Genomic DNA, 23,307 nt, shown 5'->3' on the forward strand with positions numbered 1-23,307 from the left:
CCAGCAGCAGCATTGCTTGCAGAGCCCAGCAGTCTCAAAGAGAGCAAGAACTCCCCTGTTGCTTCCTTGACCTCTTCTGCTTCCCTGCCTCTCCAAGGAACTGAGGTTTTAGGGAAACAGCAGCTGAATTCATAGGATTGGGAGAGCTTTAGGTACATGTAAGGTACAGCCCCCCTCAGTTTGGAAGCAATAGTGTGCATTTTTCAAGAAGCTAAAAAGTTGGAAAACGTGTGGAGATAAAAGCCTGTTCCCTTCATCCCTCCTCTATTTCCTAGAAATCACAGGGACATCATGAGGTCAAGCTCAAAACTGCTCTTGCTTTGCAACTCCAGGCCCATGGAAGGAGTCCAAGGGGAGGTGATAGGCAAGCATATGTGGTTGATAAGGGGAGCAGTAAAGTGCAGACAACCTCCCTGTCAGTCCCTCTAAAATCTCAAGGTGACTGGAGGGGAATAAAACAGAGAAAGAGCATTTTAACAACATCAAACTTTCTTGATGGGACATAGTGCAAATAGGAGAAATATTGGTCATGCTTTATAAAAGACGGGCTAACCTTCTAGGCTGCTTGGTGTGGGAGAAAAAAAACATGAGGACAGCAGACCCAAACTCTGTAAGTCTCTGTGTCCCAGGCATTCCAAGCAAGCTACTCATCTGTTGTGGAGGAAAGAGTCCCTTGTAGTGTTCTCTAGAAATTATAAATTATCTGACCTATACAGCAACTAAAAGAAAATAATCTTTCCCCACTCAAGCTACACAACTGCCCTAACTCAAATGCAGGAAAAATACCAGGAAGTTTGCCTGGAGTACCACTTCAGGATTCAATGCAGAAAAAAATCTTCAAGTATACACAGCGTAGGGCATCCAGGGACCAGAGAGCCACAGGCTGTGAGCAGGCCATCTCTGAGGGGGACATGACATGTGAAGTTTCCCAGGCATTCCTGTGCTCAGTTCTGTGGCCTCTGTACATCACTGCAGATACTGGTCAATGAGATAAACACCAACACTGTCTTCAGGCAACTCTGAACTCTGCAAGGACAACATGGGAACCTCAGCATCGCTGGGTTTTGGTCCCTCAGTCCTCCAGAGGATGTTGGTCCTCTTTGTAACAGCAAGATCTGAGCAGGTCTTTGGCAACTCACGATCAGTGGGAGGCATGGGGATGGAAAAGGGATGCTGGAAAGGGCAGAATCCTGCTGTGGATCTCTGTTACAGTACTGTCACGAGAGCACCTATGGATTTCAGTGTGGAGCAAGAAAGGTTAAAGCTCATCCTTGGCATTAACAAGATGCTGCAGAGGACGAAGTGGTATCCCATGATCTCTCCTCAAGTGCTCCTGTGACCCATGGTGGCTGTTAGGGGGTCTGTCACCCGAGAAGTCTGTGTGAGTGTAATCCTGGAGCAGCCCAGCCTGTACCGCATGCTGCCGGAGCTCCTGGCTCCCCAGCAGCCCCTGCATTCGAACGTACCCCTGCTGGCAGGAGGGAGGCAGCTTCTGATGGGTGAAGGCAAACAGGAAACAGGACTCTGCAGGGGAAAGGATCAAAAGTTAAGAGTCAGCAGAGATACCCCGTAGGGAAATACTCCCATATACTATCAGGGACTTGTTCAAAACAAAAGGCAGAAAGGATGAGGGAAGATGGCTGGAGTTTCCCACCCACTCCCCTTCCCTGGGTGGCAGCACAGTAGTTGATGTAGTTCTGCAGAGCTCAGGAGATGCAGAGAGGGATCCCCAGTCTGCACACTGAGAGAAAAAGGAGCTGTATTTGAGCTTGCATCCATCTGGCATATTCTTTGTGCTACAAGATGGCTTCCCTCTGTGTGCCACATGGGCTTTCTGCAGGAGGGTCCCACACCAGTGTTAAGACCAGGAAGGGAGGCAGCAGAGGCTCTTCACCTCTCACATCACAGCACTCCCATTTCCCATGGGAAAGCAATCCAATCACCAGTACATGAGATCTAGTACACAATGGCACAAAGACATGTTCAGATAATGAAGAAGAAAGGAAAGCTGCAGCTAAAAAAATGGATTGAACCCGACCTTATATGCCTTTCTCTAAGTCCTGGCATGCCTGGGCCAGTCTTCTTCTAATGGTGACAAGAGCAAGGACTCTTTGGGAACATACACACAGAACAGCACTTTGTACCATCTGGTGAGTGCCTTGAGGAGGTGTGACTGATGGTGAGACACAAGCAGCTCACCACAGGGAGATCTCAGCTATTTGCATATGAGATCACTTCTGTCCCTTGTTCCTCACATTGCTCCTCCTCTTCCTGCCACTTCAGCCCTGTGCACAAATTACCTGCAAAGAAATTGCGCAGGTCGGTGCCGAGGCAGTTCTCCAAAAACCGCCTCAGTGGCAGGATGTGAGCATTTGGGGCTGTCCAGTCTGTCAGAAAGTCCTCCACAACGTGATGGATGGCATTTGGCCGGGGCAGAGGCCAGTCCGGGGGACGGAGTCTCATCTCACGCTCTGCCAAGAGAACACTAAGGGAGTCTCTTAGAAGCAAAATGGCATTAAAAAGAGCTTGGGGAATGGAAAGCAGCTGTGACAGCTGTTTCCGCTTTTGTCCTGACCTTTTAATCCATTACTTTCATTTGCAATCCCCTCTGCTAGCTCTGTCCTTAACAGCCCTGCCACCACACAGCTGCCCTCTGTCCCTGTCTGTAGCATTCCTGTCATTTCACTCCTGTTCCCCCTGGGCAGGGACTGCCAGATGGGCTACGTTGTGTTTAATGCTGCTACCCATCATGCTGATTTCCGAGAAGGCAAGCTGGACCCTAACCCTGGGTTTCTGGAGATGAAGATTTCAACACTCTCATTTCCCAAGGAAGTCTGCCCTAAGCCTGCTTGCTGCTGGATAGAACACTCCTCTTCAAATCCTTGCCTTTGGCTGCCTCTTTGTCTGTGTGACCTCTCAGACTTGGGCCTGCCAGAGAGCAGCTTTTTCTTCGCAGCAAGATGGCCAAACAACAACACCCTCATCTGTCAGGTTCTGCAAAATTCACATAGGGTGCCAGCCAAAGGGAAGAACTGTTCCTCTTTTTGGGCATGGGGAAATTTCCAGTATGCCTGTTTGTTCCTATTTTCAAATGTGAGGTCTCTGGTACAACCCTCCAGTCCAGTCCCTATATCAGTCTTATGGATGGAACTTTCTTGCCAACTCTCAGCTTCCTTTTCAGCTCATCCAGTGGTGGGAGGTGTCTCACAGGAAGGGTGAATAGTGCTTTCAGGTACCACCCCCACTCTGGCTCTGATTTATCTTTATCCCTCTTTGTTTTGGTTGTGTCACACAATTAGCAGGAAAGCTTACCTGTTGGGAGGTGTTTGTAATAGTAAATAACAGGATGTAAAAAGTTGGACTGCCAGGCGTGCTGCGCCTCTCCCACAGCACGGTTGTAGTAGAAGACATCCTTGTCAGCCCCAGAGAAATTCCTCCCATACTCCATAATGATGACAAAGAGCCCATTGCGAGCCTTTCTTCCTGTCTGCATTTCGAGCTCGGCCAGGACTCCAATAGGGTACTCTTCCAGGTATTCAAATTCTGTGGCATTCCTGTGAATTGAAACACCATAGGAATTTTCCACCAGAGAAAGCCAGCTGGGATCCAACCCACTCCCAGCTGGTCCAGGCTAAAGCCAAAACGTCATCAGATAGTAATTTTCTTTGGTCATTACAAATCTGAGCTGGACTTGATGCAGAGCTTATAAAGGCTGCAGATACTGTTACAAGATACCATTATTTTCCTAGATTATGGGAGTCTCTCTACAGTAGCACTGCTCAACAAAGTTTTTTCCTGGGGTCAGTAAAAGAGTACTACACCTCTGAGCCTAGAGGGAAGGTCTGGACGATTTCAGCCCTTTAAGAGGGAGAAACAGAGTGCACAATTGGGCACCAGTTGGAGCAGTAGTACAGGTTTAGGGTGGCTGCCTATGCAATGGTAACATCCTTAGGCAGGAACAGCACAGCTGGTGTGGGGGCAACATGGGAGGCAGTGGTAAAGAAACAGAAATGAAATTATGGAGCGCAGTGCCGGGAATAATTACTCACTCACTCACTCTCTCAGCAGTATGATGTCAGCCAGGACACTGAACATCTGGTAGAGGCCTGAGGCCTCATTTACCCTCTTGATGATGGAATTGGTCAGCTGTGTAATAGGGTAGACTGTGGATGGCCAGGGCACACCATGGTGACGGTTTTCCAATAGGCGATGGACTGCCCGAGCTAAGACATGAACAGAAACAAAGACAGCTTATTTAACAAGGCAAGCTCATGCTCTAAGAAATCCAATCTCTGTGCTGCAGCAGGAGGCAATAAAATAGATCCTGAGGAGTGCTCAGGATCTCCCACCCCAATCACTGGTAACTGCAGTGGAGATGCCCTCAGAAAGCTGATGTGATGCTAAGTGGTGGGGGAGGGGGCGGGGGGTCCTTGGGGATATTTCATTACTTCTCAGCAGTCCTTTAATGATAAGGATGGGCACACACACATAAAGAAGGAAATTCTCTCTACTGCCCACAGCTGCTGGGTTTTAACTCCACAGCACAGACCTCTCACCCACAGCCTGTCACAAGGCAGAGCCTCTGGCAGGAAGAAATCTATTGTGTTACATAAATAACAGACAGTGGGCAAGAGAGATACAAGACAAAACAAAGACAGACAACCAAAAACTTTGTATATGACCCCAAGTCACTTCTCCTCCACTTCAGATGATGCAGCTGCAGCTTGACTGTGTTTTGTCCTTTTTATTGCCAGAACAAGACTAAGGGCAATCGCTTTCCAGCAGTAAGCTATGGATTGTTCCTTTGAAGGGAGGGAGGATTTCCACCTCTGCCCTTTCTGTACACCCCAGTACTCACTTGTATACCGGAATCCATGGATGAAGCCCCCAGCAGATTTCCTGAAGTCAACTGAATGGCTAGCAGTGCCAAGAACAAAGAGCCCCCGAGTGCCTCTAGACTCGTAGCTGGGTTTGATTTGAGGATACTTCTTAATATTCCCTTTTCCTGGCATCATTCTCAGGGATCTGATATGCAAAAGAGAAGAGCAGACTATCAGGAAGGACGGGAGTAGAAAAATAAAAAGGGTTTCTGATACACATTATTTTGCAGCCACTGCAAGATTCTGCTTCATACCCCTGCTGCCTTCAGTGGAGTTTACTACTAAAATGAGGATCTTTGGAGGATAAGGGTTTTCATCTCAAGATAGCCCTGGACAAAGTCTAATTCTCAGCAGACCCACTAACAACGAATTTTGGAAGACAGTGAAGTTAGCAGTATCATTTTCAACTGCAGGATGTACCAAGGTGGAATGAAAGTTGCATCCTCAGAGAATTTTTTTTTCCTCAACAAAACCTTTTTGTAGCAATCTGCACCTTTATCATCCTCATTTCAGAAAAAAACCCCCAAACATTGCTAGCCTTGTCCATGTGATCTGGCAGGTCAAGATGTTAAGTTCTAAAGGTACAAGCTTTTCTGTGTCACTCAGGTCTCATTGCTCCCATCGGCACAGCCTTAAAGCCTGTTGGTCAGAGGGCAGTGACACACATTCCCACTGGGACACAGCCTTACCTGCAGGATAAACAAAGGACTGTGCAGCACCAAGCAGCTCAGAGCACACGGAGGTCCAAGCAATGCTGCCAGGAGAAGACCTGTTCTTCCCTTTCCTCCCTACTCAGGCCCTTCAGCCTAAATACCCTTTTTCATGGAGATCCTGGTTCTCCCTCACCTATTATAGATAGAGAAGTCAAACTTCCAGCCCAGGCAGCGGATGACACGGTCGTAAGGTGCGCGGGTGGCAAAATTGTCCAGTTCATCCTGAGGGAGGGTGATGGAGTCGATGCCTGCGCTGATGTTCCTGTTCTCCAAGTAGAACCGCAGTGTGATGTGCAGCTTTCCCTTTTTGTCCTTAACGATAGCCAGATCTTCCAGGTCACCCTCTAGAAGCCCATCCAGAGATTTCAGCTGGTAGGTGTCCAGCAGGCCATTGTTAATTGCTCTATGGAAAATACAAGAATGTAAAGAAAGGAGGTTCTGTCTTAGCTTCTGAAAATGGGATAATTCATCAGGCATCCCAACTCCTCTTCAGTGTAAGGGTTATCCCCAGAGCCTCAGGGCTCACAGGAACAGCACAGGTAACATAGCCTGGCTGTCCTTGCAGGATGTAGCCAACCTCCTAACTTTCCTCTGTAACTAGAAGCAAGGGAATAACTTGAGAGCCAGTACATTTTAAAGATTATAGTTTCCAAGCGGACACATTTCTATTTTAGGTCCTAAAAAGCTCTCACCAAGCCTCTGTGTTCAGCAACCGCAACCTGGATTGCTTTAAAGCAAGAACCTATGGAAAGCCCCATATTTCCCCTATGGCCCCCATGACCACAGCACCAGTCCAGCCTGTTGCCTGGGAACAGGAGCAGTTCCTTACCTCAGATCCCCAACGTAGTGGGTGGCCCAGGAGAGGCGCACGCGGGAGCGGCTCACCATGTGGATGAAATTCGTGACACCCAGGATGTTCTCTGCTGTCTCGAAGGCCGAGTTGCCTCGGCCCAAGATCAACACGGTTTGGCCAGTGAAGTCCTCCGGGTTGATGGACACAGTCTCGTAACCCTCAACATACTCTGAGCCAGGAAAGTTTACCACATTGGGAACCCACGTCCCAGCAGCAACCAACAAAGAGCTGCAAGAACAGGGATAGCACATGGAAATGCAGGAATTTCAGGAAAGGGGCTCCATCTCCTTATTCCTTCCTCCTCCCTCCTCCCACTGTGGAAGGTGGCTGCAATGTGACCCCCACAGTGACACTGGACCAGCTGCACAGGCCATGGTTTCAAGAGAAACCTCTACCTAGCTTCAACTAATGACCTGCTCCTCTCTTCCCTATCCTCAGGACAACTAGGAACACTCTTATATATATAGCAACAGTCAGTGTGGGTGCTGTGTATATATGCATCTCCCTCGCCTGTTCATGAATGCAACTTCTACTCGTATGAACTCACTGACAGTATCACAGGTTGATAACATGTTGCATAAAAATGATTTGGATTTAAAATTTGAGTTGACATTTGGCAGAGCAGAAGTCATTTTTAAGACAGACAGGAAATAGTTTTGATATTTTGAAATGTAACTGCCAGTCATAAAAACACATTAGCAACATCGCTAATTGTTAACACCAAAAATAACTACAGTGATCTTTTTATATCACTCCATAAGAGCTTTTACTTGATTCTTGAGGAAGTTTTTGTGACTTAGATGGAAGCACCAGGCGGCTGAGGCAAGCAGCACTGCCTGCTGTCCCAGCCTTGCTTACACAGCATCCCGAGAGCAGCTCACTCGCGGTACGTGGGTGTCCGGGATTGCCTTCTGTCCCCTCGGAGCCTGCCAGCAGCACACCGGCAAGTGACAGCCAGCACGACCTGCTGTCATAGAGCTGAGGCTCTCAGGAGAGGTGAGAAATATACTCCGTATGTTCACACGAGTAACTTCGAGGTTTTTAGGAATGGAGCTCAGTGGTGGTACGGGATATACACACGTAAATAGGACGAGTGGAAGGGGAATTCAGCGACCAGCAGCCCTGAGGGTATTCTCACAATCCTTGCCCCTCCCCAAAAAATTCCCCACTTTCCTCTGCTTCCCCCCTGCCTGTTCCAGCTTTCTGCTAACCAAGGGCTTCACTTGTCTGGGACACACCCCATAGCCCATGCGGGAAAACGGGAACAAGATGTCACTGCTCTGACTCAATCCAGTTTGTAATAAAGGCAGTGTTGGCTGTGAGTACAGCTAAGTTACTTTTTCCACAGACAGCAACTATCTAATGATAAAACAAAAGTGCCTTCAAACATACTTATCAAGGACAGACGCTGCAGTGATGACCATGGCAGCCAATTTGTGTCTCCCCTCGCAACCTCCTCAGCCGCCCAAAGCAAAACACTGCTCGAGAAAGGCAATGCCTTCCCAGGAGCAGTTATTCCACCCATCTGCCTGCCAATCGCTAAAAAATGTTTTCCGCCCCTGATGGTGATTAAGGTTCTAAGAGGCTGTGAAATCTCCATCCACAGAGATACTCATGCCTCAACAGGGCAAAGCTCTGAGCTTAATGTCAAGCCCCAGGTTTGCCCATTACCTGCACTTGTAGTTCTTCCTGTCCTGGTCAGTCAGGAGAAAATAATGGCCGTTCCAGGCCTGCTCATTCTTCTCCAATGTCACATGGATGATGGCTGTGTTGTACTGAACCCGCAGCTTCAGCAGTGAAGCAAAGTCCTCCAGGTAACGCACCATGGTGTCAGCGTTGGGGAAGAAGTCTCGAGAGTAGCGTCGGAACAGCAGCCGCCGGTCGTGGCTGAGGAGCGAATTCCAGTCGTGGCGGAGGTTGAACTCGCTGTTGGACTTGCCCGTGTACTGCTTGTTGATGCTGATGAGTTTGCGGTGCCGAGGGTAGAGCGCGAAGAAGCTGCCGGGAGCATGGCTCCGCTCAAAGACGATGTAGTCCCGGCCGGCTCGCTGGAGGAAATAGGCCGCCTGCAAGCCCGCGGGCCCGGCCCCGATGACGCAGTAGTCGTGGTACAAGAACGCGGCCCCACTCATCGCGCACAGGTTGCTGGCGTACAGGGCCAGCCCCAGGAGCGTCCCGCAGAACGCCGGGGCCATGGCGGGGCTGCCGCAGCCGGCCCTGAAAGGAAGAGGACCGGGAGGCGTCACCCCAGGGGCTGCAGCCTCCCCAGAGGAGATCCCCGACCGCACCAGTCTTGGCCCACCGCCGCCCAGAGCCGGCGGCCATGACGCCCCCCCACACAGCGTGGGGAGTTGGAGCGAGGCCCTTCTCCCTGCCAGCCAATAGCAGCAGGGGCCCCGGGCCTTCCAGCCAATGGGCGCACAGCGGCCCCCGCCACACCACACAGGTGGCAAGGTGGGGCAGCACCTGTGTACTGCTGGTCGCGAGCGCCTCTGCGCCTCACCAGCCAATGGGGACGGGCGGCGCAAGCCCCCCAACCAATGGGAGAGGGGGTGCCCTGCACTGCCCTCGCTCCCCCGCCAATACGGTCCCAGCCCTGATGCCCCCGCCCCCGCCAAACGGCGCACGAGGCGCAGCGCACGTGACGCGCGGGGCCGCCGCCGCCCGCCCGGGGCCGTACCTGCACCATGGAGCTCCCGCCGCTCCGCTCCTCCCGCTCCGCTCCCTGCTCCTTCCCGCGCCGCCCGGGCAGGGCGGGGCGGGCACGGCGCTGCCTCCCGCCCGCTGCGGGGGCGAGCGAGGGGGGCGGCGCGCTCCCCGCGTCACGTGACGCCGCCACCGCCGCTTCCCGCCGCCGGCACCATGGCGGCGCGCGCACCACGTGTCCGGGGGCGGGCGGCGCTTAAAGGGGCAGGCGCGGGACGGAGCCGTGACCGCGGGGGACACCCGAACCAGGCACACACACACACATACAGCGCCAGAAGTCGGCAAAATCAACTTTATTCCGCTTTCCCCCGTTTATGATCGATGTGCAGCACAGCCGGGGCAAAGGTACAGCCACAGCCCAGCCCCGGGACTGGGGCTCCCCGGGCACTGCAGCCCCTCCCTCAGTGCTGGTTGCAGGGTTCAGCTCTCTTCCTCTGAAAAAGAAGAGAAGCAGAAATTAGGTGAATGCAGCTGGAGGAAGAAAACCCCAAAATTAAACCCTCGCTGTCAAGGAAATGCCACAAGGAACACAAAAAACCAAGGCTGTCACTTTGGGAAATTCATCCCACCTCCAACTGTCTCCTTGCCTCTGTCCAGCTTCCCAACAAACCTGCCCATCAGCCAAGACCACACACTCGTCATAAACAATTTACATTCCTAAGCAAATTACGCAGCAACCCAACTAACATTTCCATAATAAAATCCAGAGCAGCCAGGCTAAGCTTACAGCCTAAAAATAATCTGGGGCATATTTTCCTATCACAGAAGCAAGAGCTCTAGGATAAATGGTTTCCCTCTGTCAGTGGAGCACATATAGATCTCACATCAGAGATGGTTTTAGGCAGCAAAGGGAAGGCAGCAGTTGTCCACTGGGCACCACTGATGCTCCAAAACTCGCATCCAGACCAGCCAGTGATTGCTCAGCTTCAGGAGTCACCTCAGAAAAGCCTTCACCACGTTCCCTCAATTGCGCTCTGTCACCACGCATTTGAAATGTGTCACCTTATAGTCACTGCCATTTCTAAAACTGCAGTCAAAAAATATCCCAGAACCAACAGAAATTAGCACCCACCCACTCCTGCAGACCTTGGGGCCGCTGAATGAAGGGCTTCTTGGCAGGCTTCATTCTGCCACACAGTGCTCTGGATGTGGGACCTCCCCACAAACCCTGCTAAAATCAGTCCTCATCAAGTATCTGTACAGAGGCACAACATCTGCATCTCCAACTAGGTGCTGTTTTTCTTTCAGCTGAGTACTCCCAATGTCACTCACACCTTTTCAACAGAGTCCCATCCTTGGGACCACACATTCTCCAGCCTTGTTCCTCTCCTGCCATTGCACTGGTCAGATCTGACCCTTTAACTCTGGACTTAATCATACATAACAGACTAGAACATCACTTTAAAGCATAAAGCCCCAAATAGGCTACAAACCTTCCTCTTCCTCTTCTTCCTCCTCATCCTCCTCATCTTCATCAGAGCTAAAGGTGCCATCAGGCAAACTGTAGATGCGGATCACCTGCTTGTTGGGGTCCTTGAGGATGAGATACTTCCCCTCATCCAGCTTCATGCAGATGTCAATGACACATCGCAGGATGCCCCAGGCGTTCTCTATGCTCAGATTAATCTGGCTGGCAAATTCATTTGGCTTGAACTGCTGTGTGCCCAGGATCACGTGGCGGGCAGAATCCTTCACGTGGTAACGGGATACGTACCTGGGGGGCAAGAAGAAACCACAGGGGTATCAGGAGATTATGCCCAGACAGCAGAACACCAGCAAGAAAAGCAGCGTGATCATCTTATTTTTGTTTTCTGGGCTGAAAAATCCTAATACTCCAACACTGAAAGCTAAGAGGATTTCTTGGCTACAAACTGTCAATCTGCGATGCACCTGGAAATCCCCAAATCGGATGGAGAGGTACAAAAGATAAAGAAGAATTAGCCCCACAGATAAAATTAAGAAATAGCACTATTAGCTGGGAGTTTGGAATGAAAAAGATGGAAAAGAATAAATTCTGTGTCTGTGGATGGAACTGAGGGTGGCAGAACCACTAGAATTCATTTAGGAAAAGCCTCTTGTTCATTACCTGCAGTACTCAACTGATTTTAAGCTGACAGTTTAAAAAAAAGGTGTGGCTGTATCTCCCCATACCACCTAATTTCTCAGTTACAGGGCACTGAAGATCTCAATCAGATACCTGAGAGGCACCACAGTCACTGTACTTATTTCCCTTGTTGGTGACCACAGCAAAGAGGCTGAGAGCCCACACAGGCCACCTGTCCCTCGTGTGTGGGGTCAGTCACAGCTGGATGCTGAGAGGAAGCAGCTTACACCAAGGCTGGTGCCCTCACCACAAGCTTTCCTTTTTTGGCCACTCAAACACTGGGTGATTTTAGCATTACTTGTTCTGTAAATGCTTCACTCAGCCATACACCAAGTTTAATACTAGAAAATGCACCTGGAAGACATTTGGTGTGAACCGCCCCCCTTACCCGAGTTTAAGGTACTCTGATCCAGCCAGCAGTGCACAGCATGTCCAGCGGGCCAGCTTGTAGCTGTTGTTCTTCAGCTCCGTGGCAATGACAGCCCCTCTCTGAGAGTCCAGCTTCTGGCGCCAGTCCACCCCATTGCAATACTGAGAGGAGAATCGGAACCAGGGTCAGCCTGACAAGCCAGCAGCAGCCATCTCTTCAGCCACCTTGTCATCACAGAGGGAAGCTGTCTAGCCTATGGTACCACGTGAGGGAGTGCGAACTGCAGCCTACAGAGAAAGCTCTTGCACTGGGAAGGGAGAAATCCAAACAGCTGGGATTGCTCAACATTTGTGGCACTGGTTAGAAGGGGCAGTTTGTGAGGAAAGAATTCTAGAGAACCATAAGAACAGACTGGCTACTATGCTGAACACCCAGGGAGACAAGAGGGTTCAAGCCAGCTACCTCACATTTAGGGGAGAATCTCATCAGCATTGCTTGTCTACCAGAGTTACACTCCTTAGTGGAATGTAACATCTGGGGAACACGGCCAGATGTTTGTCTTATCTTCCCTGCTGTACCTGGCATGTCAGGCAGCAGTGAAGCAGTTAGAGCTAGCTTGGGGATCCTGTTCTTCCTCACCCTTGAATCCCACTCGTTCAGTGTTTTGATGTTGATGAATGACACTTCTCCATTAGCTCCTGTCATCACTCCATCATGCTCACAGCGGACAATGAGATCTATATCATCTCCCAGCTTCCACCTTCGGTACCTGCCAATAAACAATCCAGCTGGTTATTTCTGACCTTCGGTCTCTTCCAGATCCATGTAAGCATTCAGCAAAATCCTTTCCTCCTTTATCTTTTCACTGTGAGGTCATCCATGAATCCCTCTCAAGGTAAAGCTTCTATCAATAACACTCCCAACCTGTTTTGCTTCTGTATCACACTGACATCCTGCCCCCTGCCAAATCTGGGCATCAGAAATATCAACTTACCTGTATGCAACAGAGGCTACTTCATTTTTATCCATGTCATCCTCCACAAAGGGGTTTGGGTTGGGAAACTTGTACTTCTCCTTTCCCTGAAGATGAAAACAGCAGAGCATGTTAGGAGACAGCTTTCCTCTATTGGAAAAATATTCTTTTACAGCAACAGTAGCTGATTTCCCTTATGTAGAGAAACACCAAAACATTAAGACAGCTGATGAAAGCCTCATGCCCACATTAGTCACAGCACTATAAGCAGTACTTGTACTGGCACTTAGGCTTCCTTAAGTGTACTGAGAAGCCTGTCTACATCATCAATGGGAGTAGGATGATACTCTGTGAAATCAAGGTGAAAATCTTTCTACAACAAAGTCACACTGCTCACCAGAAATAATCCCACCTCTTTCAAAACTGAAAGACCACTGGTATAACACAATTGTCAATTAAAATGCTTCTGTTCTGTATTAAAGCAGCCTTAATGAAGCCTCTTCTTGAGACTCTGGAGCACAGACCCACTACTCATCACAGTTCTACCTTACCATCCTCAGACACTGCTGGGAGAAGTTATGATTGATGTAGGTAGCTTCCATGGCCAGGTTGCGTGGAGAATTAAAAGAGTTGCCCTCTTCCTGTGGTGGTTCATTGGCTGTTTCACTCACTGTCAGGAGGTCTGGGAAGAAAACCAGATGCAAATGGTTATACTTGGGGGAGTAACTATGTCAGCTTTAGTGAATTGCTAGCCCCACATCAGAGCAGATCAATATTGAAGTTCCCCACACAGCTATCACACATACTGCAGTAATAAGCTTGTTCAGGGGGCTCAGTGTGGACACCTAAGTAAGCATGAAGAAAATATGACCCTACAGCTGCAGAAATTCCTTTCAGGACTTTTCCTCACCAAAATCTGAGTTGTCCCTCTTGTCAAAGAAAAGCTTGGATCCAACTCTCTGGACAATGATATCCCAGGAATAAACAGAACGAGTGCAGCTCATCAGTGTGGCCAGGATGGCATCTGTGGCAAACACATTCCCTTGTGTCTTGGCCAGCTGTGAATACAGAAGGAGGAGAAAACTGTTTCAGCAATAAGAATAGATATCCCTTCCCTAGGTAGGACAAGAAGTGCTAGCAAACCAGATCACTGACTTCTGCTGTTCTGACTGAGAAAGCTGTACTGGTGAGTACCCCATCGACTGCCAGCAAAGCGTAAGGTACTACACAGCAATCCTGGCCCACCCTCACCCACACAAGGGGAAAGTAAGAAACTGCTAAGAAATATTAATTCTGTTGGAAAATGCACAGCTTCTCACTGCAAATCAAGTCACAAAAAAGAAATGTCTGAGCCTTCCTCACCTTCAAAAGCAAGGCCCAAGGATCATGTTTCTGACCTAAGTTTTCTTCCCAACATACCTCAAGTACTGGTCTGCTTGCCCTTCCAGAATTTTAGCTTTTCCTTGGCCAGTGTTCCTACCTCTGCCTTAATCTAGCTCTGCCTTCCACCTCAGAAAAATACTAGTACCAATGCTTCTTGCTTTTGCCCTTTGGTCTGATGGTGACAGCTGGTCTCCAACAACAGCCCACACTGAGTTTCACAAACTGGTGGATACCTTTCGGATAACTGGGTCATCCGTAGTGGTGACGGTATGGAAGATGCGCTTAATGCTCCTCAGGAGCTTCTCGTTCCTTGTTGTAATGCGGTCGAAGGCTTTGTCATAGTACTCTAGGGCTCCACAGCACTCTCTGCAAAGATAAGAGGACCATCTGGATACCCCTCTTACAGATAACACCACCCATGAACCACGCAGGGCCTGCTGGGTGTTTCATTACCTCCCCTTGGTTTTGGTACTTCATAGAGAACATTGGGACCAGGCAGGAGACCTCTGAGCTCCCGCTTTCCAAAAATCCGGTCACTTCAAGGAGCAAGCAAAGGGCTGCCTTAGGAACTCACATGTCCTGTGGTTCTGACACCTCCAGATAGCGCATTTTCATCAGCCGAGGGAAATCCATCTCCTCCTTCACCTCCCAATCGCTGCGAACTTCAACAGAGGAGTCACGAGGTTTCTGCTGTGCGGCCAGAGGGGGGACACGTACAGAGAGAAATGGAGACACATCAGGATTTGTGCGAGAGGAGCTGCCCTGTGAGTGCAGCCACAGAAACCTAACCATCAGAGGGGGCACAATGCTCATCAGTTTGTCTACCTGTGATTTCTGGTCCCACTTCTGCCTCACTCCAAACTGCTTCTGAAACTTCTTCTGTAGGCGCAAACGATCTCTAAAATGACAAATGTGAGAAAAGCTGTGATTCCTATATGCCACAACCACTCCTCCACTTCCAAACCACTACCAGAGGAGCACTGCTTTCAGACACTGATCTCCTGAAACATTTGTTGAGCCATCTGTTGATCAAGACACCCAAGGCATTAAGAAGTCTGTTCTTAGCTCTGAGCAGCTCTTTATATAGTTCTACCTGAAGACTGAAATGCAGTTTTCAGAAAGGATATTCACTCTTTAGAATACCACCATTACTTTCTAAACACAACTAAAAATTTCTCCTAAATTATTAGGAAGCCATTTGAAATCCATGCTTTTAAGTACTATTGACACTAGAACAGCACTGGACTCAAAACACCCTGAAATTCTCTGCTGACTGTTTGCTCCAGCAGATTCTGTTACTGTAAGTTTTCAAATTCATCAACAGTATGTTCACACACTCCAACCCGAGCTCAGTATGCCCATCTCTGCAGCCTCACCTCTCCTTCTGCTTGGCACTCTTTGGCAGTGTCTGCATGCTGAACTGCAGCATGTTCCGACGGTCCTTGTCTCTCCGAAGGTTCCTCTGCAGAAATGACAGAGAGAAAAAGGAACAGATTAATTGGGAAGAATCCTGTGGGGCTGAAGCTCCCTCTCATCCTGTCTCAGGGACACCCTACCTGTGCAAACCTCATGCGGTTCCTCTGGTACGCTGTTTTCTGCGTCCGGGCCGTGTCCACCAACTGGAAGCTGGTCTCATCCTCCTCGTGGAAATAGGCATATTGGCTTCCGCCCCCAAACTGTGACGAGTACTTGTCTGGGAACAAAAAAAAGCAACTCAGCACCAAGGTCCTAAGGAAAAACCCTGATGCTTTGCCTCTTTCTCTCCCCATCTGCCTTCACCAAAGTCTGATATCTAAACTAGGACTCCTGCCTTACACCTGCATGTCTACTCCCCCTCCACACCTCCCTTACAAGCCCAGGCAGTACAAAAACCCAGAGTAAGCCGCAAGGACAGGGAGAGCCCCACAGAGCTCTCCCAAGGGTAAAGCACGCTTCCTAAAGTAAGCTGCCTGTCTTGCTGAGGTGTGCAGGTAATTACAGGGTGGGTATGAGACATGGAAGCAGGAACGACGCTTGGAAGGAAACTTTGCAGAAAACAAACCCCAGAAACAGCCAGCAGACCACACGTACTTGTGTATCTTTTATCCTGGTACGTGGCTCCTGTCCAATCGGCCACCTAAGAACGAGCACAAACAGTTAAAAGTAAGCATTAACACAACATATGCTCCATGTCTAATCCTTTTGACTCCCAGCTCTGCCTGCCAGCCCTGCTAGGTGTTCACAGTGTGTTAGGACGCACTGCCAAGGGTGCCGGAGGAGCAGCCAGGGTAACAAAAGCGAGCACGGGAGGCAGCATGCAGGGGGCCCCAGCACGGCACAGGTACCTTGCCCAGGCGGTCTCCTTTGCTGAAGGGCTGGTACGGCATGTCCTTGAACTGCTCGGGCACAGCACACGGGCCCCAGCCGGAGGGGTTGTCCTGGATCACAGGTGCCACAAACTTCGCCATTTTTAAATTTTCTAAAGGTGGAAAAATGAAAAAAAAACTCTCAAACCCTCAGCTGCCGCACGGTGTGGCACCGAGACCTGAGGCCTTGCTCCGGCACAAGCCACCGCCAAGGGAAGGCGCCTTCGCCAACCAGGCCCGGGGAGGAAGGAAGGGTCCCGGTGGGCGCTGCGTGTGCCGGGGAGAGGCGGGGACGCGGCCCCACCGGAACCGGCGGGAGCGGCGGGGCGGGGCTGGGGGGTCTCGGTAGGCGCGGGAGGTGCCAGCGCGGCAGGCGAGCGGCTCTGGTGCGACCCCAGCGCCTCCCTCACCTGCGCGGCCCCGGCGCAGCCCCGATGGCGGCGGATCCGGCGGCGGATCCGGGAGCGGCTCCGGCGGCGGCGGCGGCGGGCGGGGAAAGGGCCGCGCGCAGTCCCGGCGCGCCCTTCCCGTCAGCGCCGCGCGACGGCAGCGCCCTGTCGTAAACGCAGAAAACCGCCAGCCCCCGGAAAAGCGAGCAACCAGCGCGGCTGCCGTAAAGCGACAGCGTTGTCGCAAAATGTCAACTATTAAAAAAAATTTCTTAAGAGAAGTTGTTCTTTAATGTTTGATCTTTGAGTACTTTCAACTCTGATCAACAAGAAAAGAGGTTTAATCTGTGGAACAGGAGCTAACAAACAAGCTCCAAGTGATGTCCAGGTGTTAGAAAGACAAATTACTTGACAGTAGAACTGCCTTGTTAAGGTTTAGGGATCAACGTTCTTCAGTGACCTCAGGGGAGGTTAACAAAGCTTGGGAAGAGGGTTGTACCACAGATAGTGGACACGAAAAATGCAGAATTTACAAGCCACAAAGACATTTGGCAGAACCACCAAGGTAAGGAAGAAATTAATAAAGACAGCTCAGCAGCTGTGCTGAATCAGCTCCTACAGAGTAAAAGGTAATTCTGGCAGGGGGAGATCATGGCCACTGACCCAGGAAACCACCAGCTCAAAAGGAGAGAGACACGGAGCATGCAGACTAATTAGCATGAGCAGGGAGGGGCCCATTAACCAATAGAAGACAGAATACTAATTAAAAAGAGAATTAGGTAACTTATAGCCAAGGGTCATTACTGCCTTCGTTTGCCAAAATATATAAAGAATGAGAAGTTTTGGTAGTTGTTGTGCTGGCTTTGTGGATTTGCCAGCTAGCACCTCTTTCTATGCAGAACTGTAAATAAATATCTGGATTATGTGTGTGGATTGGCCTCTTGCAGGCTGGGTGAAAAAAACAATTTTGGGACAATACTGTCATTTACCAAAATTTCATTCCTGCTTAATTGCCACTTAATAGATAAAAAATATGCAGGAGTGAAGGAGAGTATTGTTAAGGATAGTGTAAATTTGCCCCAGTGATTAAAATGCTTGAGTTTGGTTTTTAAAACCAAAAAAGCTGTGTAAAAGCTGGGGGTAACGTGTGACAAAAGCCATTCACTTTGTACCCAGATGTCATAAAGAGGAGGAAAACTTGGCTTTCTGTGTGTGGTGAAGGCTCAGCAGAGCACAGCAGCCCAGACAATGGTGGGGTCAGAAACATCTCCAGTGCTAATGGTGGCTACACTTCTGGGACTGTGGAACTTCTCTTGGCAGAGGTATTCAGCCCTATGGCAAATGCCTGTTGGGAATCGTTTTGGTGTCAATGACTTGCCTTTTTGTTTTTTTTTTTTTCCTTTAGAAAACTTGAGTTCAACTTAATTTACAAATCATGTATCGGAAAAATATTGATCCTCAGCTTAGTCAAATACAGATTTCAACTATTAATGTGCAGTTCCCATCTGGTTAAGTTTTCTGTACATACATATGATGGAGTTACTTTGAGGTCCGGTTGGTAAATTCCTGTTTTCCCAGATAAAAATGGAGATAGAGGTTAAGAGATGACTTTAATAGGGAACAGATGTACAGGACTCTGGACAAGAAATATGTCAATAAAATCACATGCTAGGACAGGAAACATGACTTAATGATGTGCTTCTTCATTTTCTCACACATACAACTTCTTAAAATAAAAATTTATTCCAAACTCTGCAATGATGCTGTGGAAAATCAGGTACTTTTCAGGCTGTAGTTGTATGATCATTCAACCAACATTTTGTTTTTAGAGGGTGTTACAGAAACCACTTGACTTTGAGAGTTAAAGATGGGTGAAGATGGTGAATGGGAATTGCAGTTGTCCTTGCTATGTTCACAGTGTGATATTTGAGCTTTCCCATTGTCCCTGATGGCTTCCGTGGACCTGCTGGAGGCAGACCTAGGGCTGGAAGTTGGATTCAGCCCTACAGCCTCTCCAGGAGACCATGAGCCAGTGATTTAATACAGCAGTGCCTTGGGTCCCTGTCTCTGTAATTGGGTTAGTATTTCTTCTCAGGGAATGAGGACAATAAATCATTAAATCCCAAATGTTCTCATGCCAGAGTGATTGAAATTTTCTCTACCCCTAAAAGAGCAGGATCTGGTTTACAAATCTCTTCAGCTCACAGGCTAAAAAACTCTTTAGAGAATTTTACTGAGTATCTTTTACCTAGGAAGAGTCTAGATCAATATTTTCCAGGCAGAGAGGTTGTGCATTTTCTTCTTTATTTTCCACTTGTGATTGCTCCTCGAGAAAGAACCGAAGCTGCAGCGGTCTTTGCTTTGACAAGACACCCTGCCATTAATCACAAGTGGGATTATTAAAGTGCCTCTTCCCGCTAGCAAAATAAAAAAAAATCCACTTATAGAAATACAGTTTATAAAATACAATTTGTAACTGTCTCACCTAAACAGCCTTTTTGGAGACAAACATCATTAGAGCTGGAACTGCCTCCCTTGTCACTTGCAGAGGCTCAGTGGGATGCCAGCTCCACAGTGCCTGTCCCTTGTCCCCCCAAGCTGGCTTTGTGGGCTCAGAGAGACTCAGCTTAGGAGATGGTGAGGAAAAGAAGAAGAAGTTCCAAAGAGAGAAATAGACTTAGGAATGAAGGAATGAAGAGAACTAGACTGATAAAACAAAATCCTGTGCTTTCCTCCATTTCCTCTTCATTCCCAGGCCTGCATGAGGTGCATGCAGAAAATGTAGTGCTGCTGCTGTCTACCAGAGATGGCAGATCCTGTGCAGCTTGGTCTCAGCCCTTCAAATTTCCTTTTCTGGTGACACAGTTGGATATAGGTGTGGGTTGGAGGAGATGGCATGCATAGGGAGTGGCTGGTGCCACTGGAATAAATGCTCCCCTGGGCATGAATCCAACCTCCCATTTTCTTAGCAAGAAGAAGAAGAGTTCTATAAAAAAAAGAATCCAGTCTTAAGCAGGGGAGATTTTCTGCCACATTTAGAATCATAAAGTGTTAAGGGTTGGAAGGAACCTTAAAGATCCTCTAGTCCCAACCACCCTTGCCATGGGCAGGGACACCTCCCACTAGACCAGATTGCCCAAGGCCTTATCCAGCCTGGCCTTGAACACTGCCAGGGTTGAGGCATCCACAACTTCCCTGAGCAACCAGTGTCTTCTCACCCTCACAGTAAAAAATTTCTTTCTAATATCCAGCCTAAATTTCCCTCTTTCAATTTGTAGCCATTAGTCCTTGTTCTATCAGTACGGCTCCTGATGAAGAGCCCCTCTCTGGCTTCCTGGTAGTCCCTCTTCAGATACTGGAAGGTTGCTATGAGATCTCCATGAGACCTTCTTTTCACCAGGTTGAACAGAACCAACTTTCTCAGCCTATCTCAGGTCACATTTCCCAGGAGAGGGAGTAGGTCTGTCCCGCTTCCCACTTCACACCAGGCACTGTACCTCCCGTGTCCTGCTGGGGCCCTGCAGCTCCTTGTGCCTCTGCTCCTGTCCTGCTGACCCCACACTCTGCTGCTGCTGCTGCAAACAGTTCCCCTCCTGGCCTCTGGTTTTCATGAAAGGCACGTGAAATACATCGCTTCCTGGAAAAGTACTCCAAATACACTTACCTTGCAATCATTTGATCCTTGATCCATAATTTCAGTTCATCAGTTAATTAATCATTTAATCAGTTAATAAGGCTAATCACTCTTCCCTGGAAGATGCTCATGAGAACAGCCAGATAAATTGCTCCCATCTGTTTCTCTGTTCTTGTCTCCCACTTCTCTGGCTTTGGGCTCTGTGCTGGTGTTTGCAGGCCCATAAAACAGGGGCTCATTCCAGCACCGTAGATGTTCCAGTCCAAAACCTTCTCTGCCATCCATCTCTGCAGTTTGGGGCTTGCTGGAGAGCTGTCACCCCATGAGCTGGCTCTGCGTAGAGCAGTCTCCTCCTGCTGAGAGGATAATACACAGCTCAGGCTGTGTTACCAGGGGCTTGCCAGGTTTAAGTGAAGGAGAGCATGTCCAAGCACCCAACCCGTTAGGGGCCTTTCCTAGAAAATAGATCACCTCTGCCTTGAAAAAGCTTTGGAAAGCCTTAAGACGGGTTGCTTTCCAGCTTGTATGATGGTACTTCCAATTAAAGAGGATTGGAAGACTAATGTTCACATTAAAGCACCATTTTCCAGTAGTTCTTTTTCTCATTCTTATAAGAAATGCATCAAAAATAGACAGTTGGGTTCCTGTTCCTCACTAAAGACCAAATACACTGTATGCCTGTGCCATATGCTTAGTCTCCACTGCCCCGTGCTTCTTGACAAACCCAGAAACCAAGGGAAATAGTCTTCAGCCTTAACACCTTCCCACTGCAGGGAACCCTGATGTTCACACACACCTCCTCAGGTCAGATTCCTCTTCTGCAGTCATTGTCATCATCTTTAAAGCAGCAAAGCTTACTCCTGGCTCCAGGGCTTTTGTTGTAATCAATTTTGGCCATGTATGAACTGGCTCATGCCCTGGATTGATGTTCACAGGCTGCGAAGCCCTCCTTCCTTCCCTGGCCCTCCCCTTTGCATCCCATCTTTTCCATGGCACTTTTATCTGCCTCCTCAGCCTGCTGTTCTCTCAGGCCAGGTGATTTGCTGCAATGCTTGGCCTCCTTTCCAAGACCTTCATTCCTCTCACTGTTGTCCTGGTTGCTGAACTATAAACCTGTCCTCTCATCTGGTGGTTGCTCACCAGCTTTGTCAAGAAAATTCTGGTTGGATTTCCAGGAAAATTCTTGATTGGATTTTCAGGAATCCTGGAAAAATGGCCATGAAACAGCATTACTGTGTATGTGCAGTGAATCTGATTTTTAATTTGCTGCCTGTGCAATCTGGTGGGGCTGGGAGCAGGTGGCACCTGGCAGATTTGCTGTGTGTGTTCAGACCAGCCCTGGCTGTCTGGTAAGGTCCACACAAGGAATGTGCTGAGTTTATTGTTCTTGGTAGCAGATAGTGCTTTCACTGTGAGGCTTTCCCCCTCTTCCTCCTCCTGCTGTGCTGAGCTCTCCCTGGCTGCTGGGCTGGATTGTCTTGTCCTCACAGACAGACAGAAACTGAGCAAGGACAGACTTCCCCTTCTTAAACCCCACTGCTTCTGTAGGCTGGGCTCAGAGCTGTCTGCTCCCTCCATGCAACCAGGAAAAACCACAAAATTTGGTGTATCCAAAAATTGTCTTTCTGTGAATTAGTGCTGTCTCTTGCTTTTTTTTGACTATTTTTGCCACCAGTGTCAGACCTCTCCCAAGGTTTCTGTAGCTTTGACCTCGAGGGTCTGGACCACATGAATTGCCGAAGAGACAGTGTGTGTGTCATGCTGCATCCTCACCCTTGGCTGCTGAGCGCTGCCCTTTCCAGAGCTGCAGAAGGAGCCCAGGGCCCGCTGCCTTCCCTCAAACTGTCAGCAAGATTGTCTCCTTTGATCTGCATTCAGTGTTGGATTTTATCCTAGCAGCCAACAGGCTAATTCCACAAGTTTATTCTACAAAGCTCAATTAGAGCAGCTGGCGCCAGCAGCGTCCCTGCTGGCTCCAAGCCTGCATCAGGAGAGGAAGACTGGTGCAGTGGCTGGGGTATGAGCTTGAGAGTCCACAGGCTCAGCTGCAAATCCCTGCTCTGTGGCTGTTTTCTAGGCGACACCAGTGAGCTTCTGCAGTGGGAACTTGTCACCTCCATGCTGTGCAGGGAGGGACAAGATTCCCTGCCTGACTGAAGGAGATACAAGCTATGGTGATGGGGAACCCTGTCAACAGAGGCTGCTGCTGGGAAATGCTGCATAGATGCAGCCAGATCTACAGCAGGGAGGAGGATGTGGCCCTGGGAGGTGGAAGGCACACAATGCCTTCTCAACACTGAGTTAGCAGTTTGCTTTTCACCTGCTGGAGCCCTGCTCTGTGCCCTGCCATTATCCAGTGCCTGAGTCGTATGCTGCACTGCCCTCAGAAGGATCTCAATGTGAGCAGAGCTATGGGCAACATGGGTTTTCTTCACAAGGGCCCTTGCCCAGCACATAAGCACTCATGGTTATTTCCTTCAACATCATCAGTGTTAGAGTAACTTCCATGAAAAATCAGAATCTTCTGGGGCTAAACATGCTGTGCAAGTACTCTTGCCTGGCTGGTCTCTTCTCTGGAAGGCTTAATGTTTATGCCAGCCAGGAAAAGAGGTCTAAGCAGAATATTGGGAGGCAGAAAAAGAGTGCAAGCAATTTCTGCTAGGAAACACAGTTGAACCCTATTTGCACAAGACCTACTTTCAAGGCAGTAAGGAGCCAAAAGCTGATGCTACCTATGTGTAACAAACTATTCCCTTCCTAGGGACTGTCAGGAAGGTTCCGAAAAAGAGAAAGGCAACAAGGGATAAGCAGCAGCCCAGCAAGTCCATGGTAGCCATTCCCTTCTCTGCTCCTTGGTAAGTCAGAGACAGGGCTGGCCGACACGCTTGGCTGCGGACAAATGTGCCTCTCGGGGTACAGGGAGTGCGGAGGGTACAGGGAGTACGGAGCCTCGGGGC

The 23,307-nt window shown here is 49.2% G+C and overlaps 2 protein-coding genes across 3 annotated transcripts; both read right to left on the bottom strand.

Moving 5' to 3' along the window:
* Positions 1–297: 297 nt before the first annotated feature.
* Positions 298–9,184, bottom strand: FOXRED2 (FAD dependent oxidoreductase domain containing 2). Its single transcript, XM_066549769.1, has 9 exons — positions 9,127–9,184; positions 8,118–8,663; positions 6,423–6,674; positions 5,727–5,996; positions 4,859–5,025; positions 4,058–4,223; positions 3,313–3,554; positions 2,301–2,471; positions 298–1,524 (listed from the first exon to the last, which is right to left on the bottom strand). Exons 2-9 carry the CDS (start codon positions 8,639–8,641, stop codon positions 1,259–1,261), a joined length of 2,058 nt encoding a protein of 685 aa, XP_066405866.1. The 5' UTR covers positions 8,642–8,663; positions 9,127–9,184; the 3' UTR covers positions 298–1,258.
* Positions 9,185–9,430: 246 nt separating this feature from the next.
* EIF3D (eukaryotic translation initiation factor 3 subunit D) lies at positions 9,431–16,849 on the bottom strand. Of its 2 annotated transcripts, none has more exons than XM_066549654.1 (15): positions 16,738–16,849; positions 16,307–16,440; positions 16,053–16,098; positions 15,539–15,675; positions 15,359–15,444; positions 14,808–14,880; positions 14,557–14,669; positions 14,216–14,348; positions 13,510–13,657; positions 13,151–13,281; positions 12,621–12,706; positions 12,266–12,395; positions 11,645–11,787; positions 10,586–10,866; positions 9,431–9,586 (listed from the first exon to the last, which is right to left on the bottom strand). In XM_066549654.1, exons 2-15 carry the CDS (start codon positions 16,427–16,429, stop codon positions 9,573–9,575), a joined length of 1,644 nt encoding a protein of 547 aa, XP_066405751.1. In that variant the 5' UTR covers positions 16,430–16,440; positions 16,738–16,849; the 3' UTR covers positions 9,431–9,572. The 2 variants fall into 2 exon arrangements, with proteins under 2 accessions (XP_066405751.1, XP_066405750.1); XM_066549653.1 differs by having other exon boundaries at positions 14,557–14,672.
* Positions 16,850–23,307: the final 6,458 nt, after the last annotated feature.

Source organism: Molothrus aeneus, chromosome 5 (assembly GCF_037042795.1).
Source record: "Molothrus aeneus isolate 106 chromosome 5, BPBGC_Maene_1.0, whole genome shotgun sequence".
Classification (NCBI taxonomy): Eukaryota; Metazoa; Chordata; class Aves; order Passeriformes; family Icteridae; genus Molothrus; species Molothrus aeneus.

Bases quoted from the DNA above. Each gene is read 5' to 3' on its own strand.
- FOXRED2 (XM_066549769.1), bottom strand. From the start codon at position 8,641: ATGGCCCCGGCGTTCTGCGGGACGCTCCTGGGGCTGGCCCTGTACGCC. The intron at 5,026-5,726 runs GTGAGGGAGAAC...TTTGCATATCAG, and splicing joins GACTTCTCTATCTATAATAG to ATCCCTGAGAATGATGCCAG. The intron at 2,472-3,312 runs GTAAGCTTTCCT...TTCTCTTGGCAG, and splicing joins TTACAAACACCTCCCAACAG to AGCGTGAGATGAGACTCCGT.
- EIF3D (XM_066549653.1), bottom strand. From the start codon at position 16,429: ATGGCGAAGTTTGTGGCACCTGTGATCCAGGACAACCCCTCCGGCTGG. The intron at 16,099-16,306 runs GTACCTGTGCCG...GCTCGTTCTTAG, and splicing joins AAGGAGACCGCCTGGGCAAG to GTGGCCGATTGGACAGGAGC. The intron at 15,676-16,052 runs GTACGTGTGGTC...TTTTGTTCCCAG, and splicing joins CCAGGATAAAAGATACACAA to ACAAGTACTCGTCACAGTTT.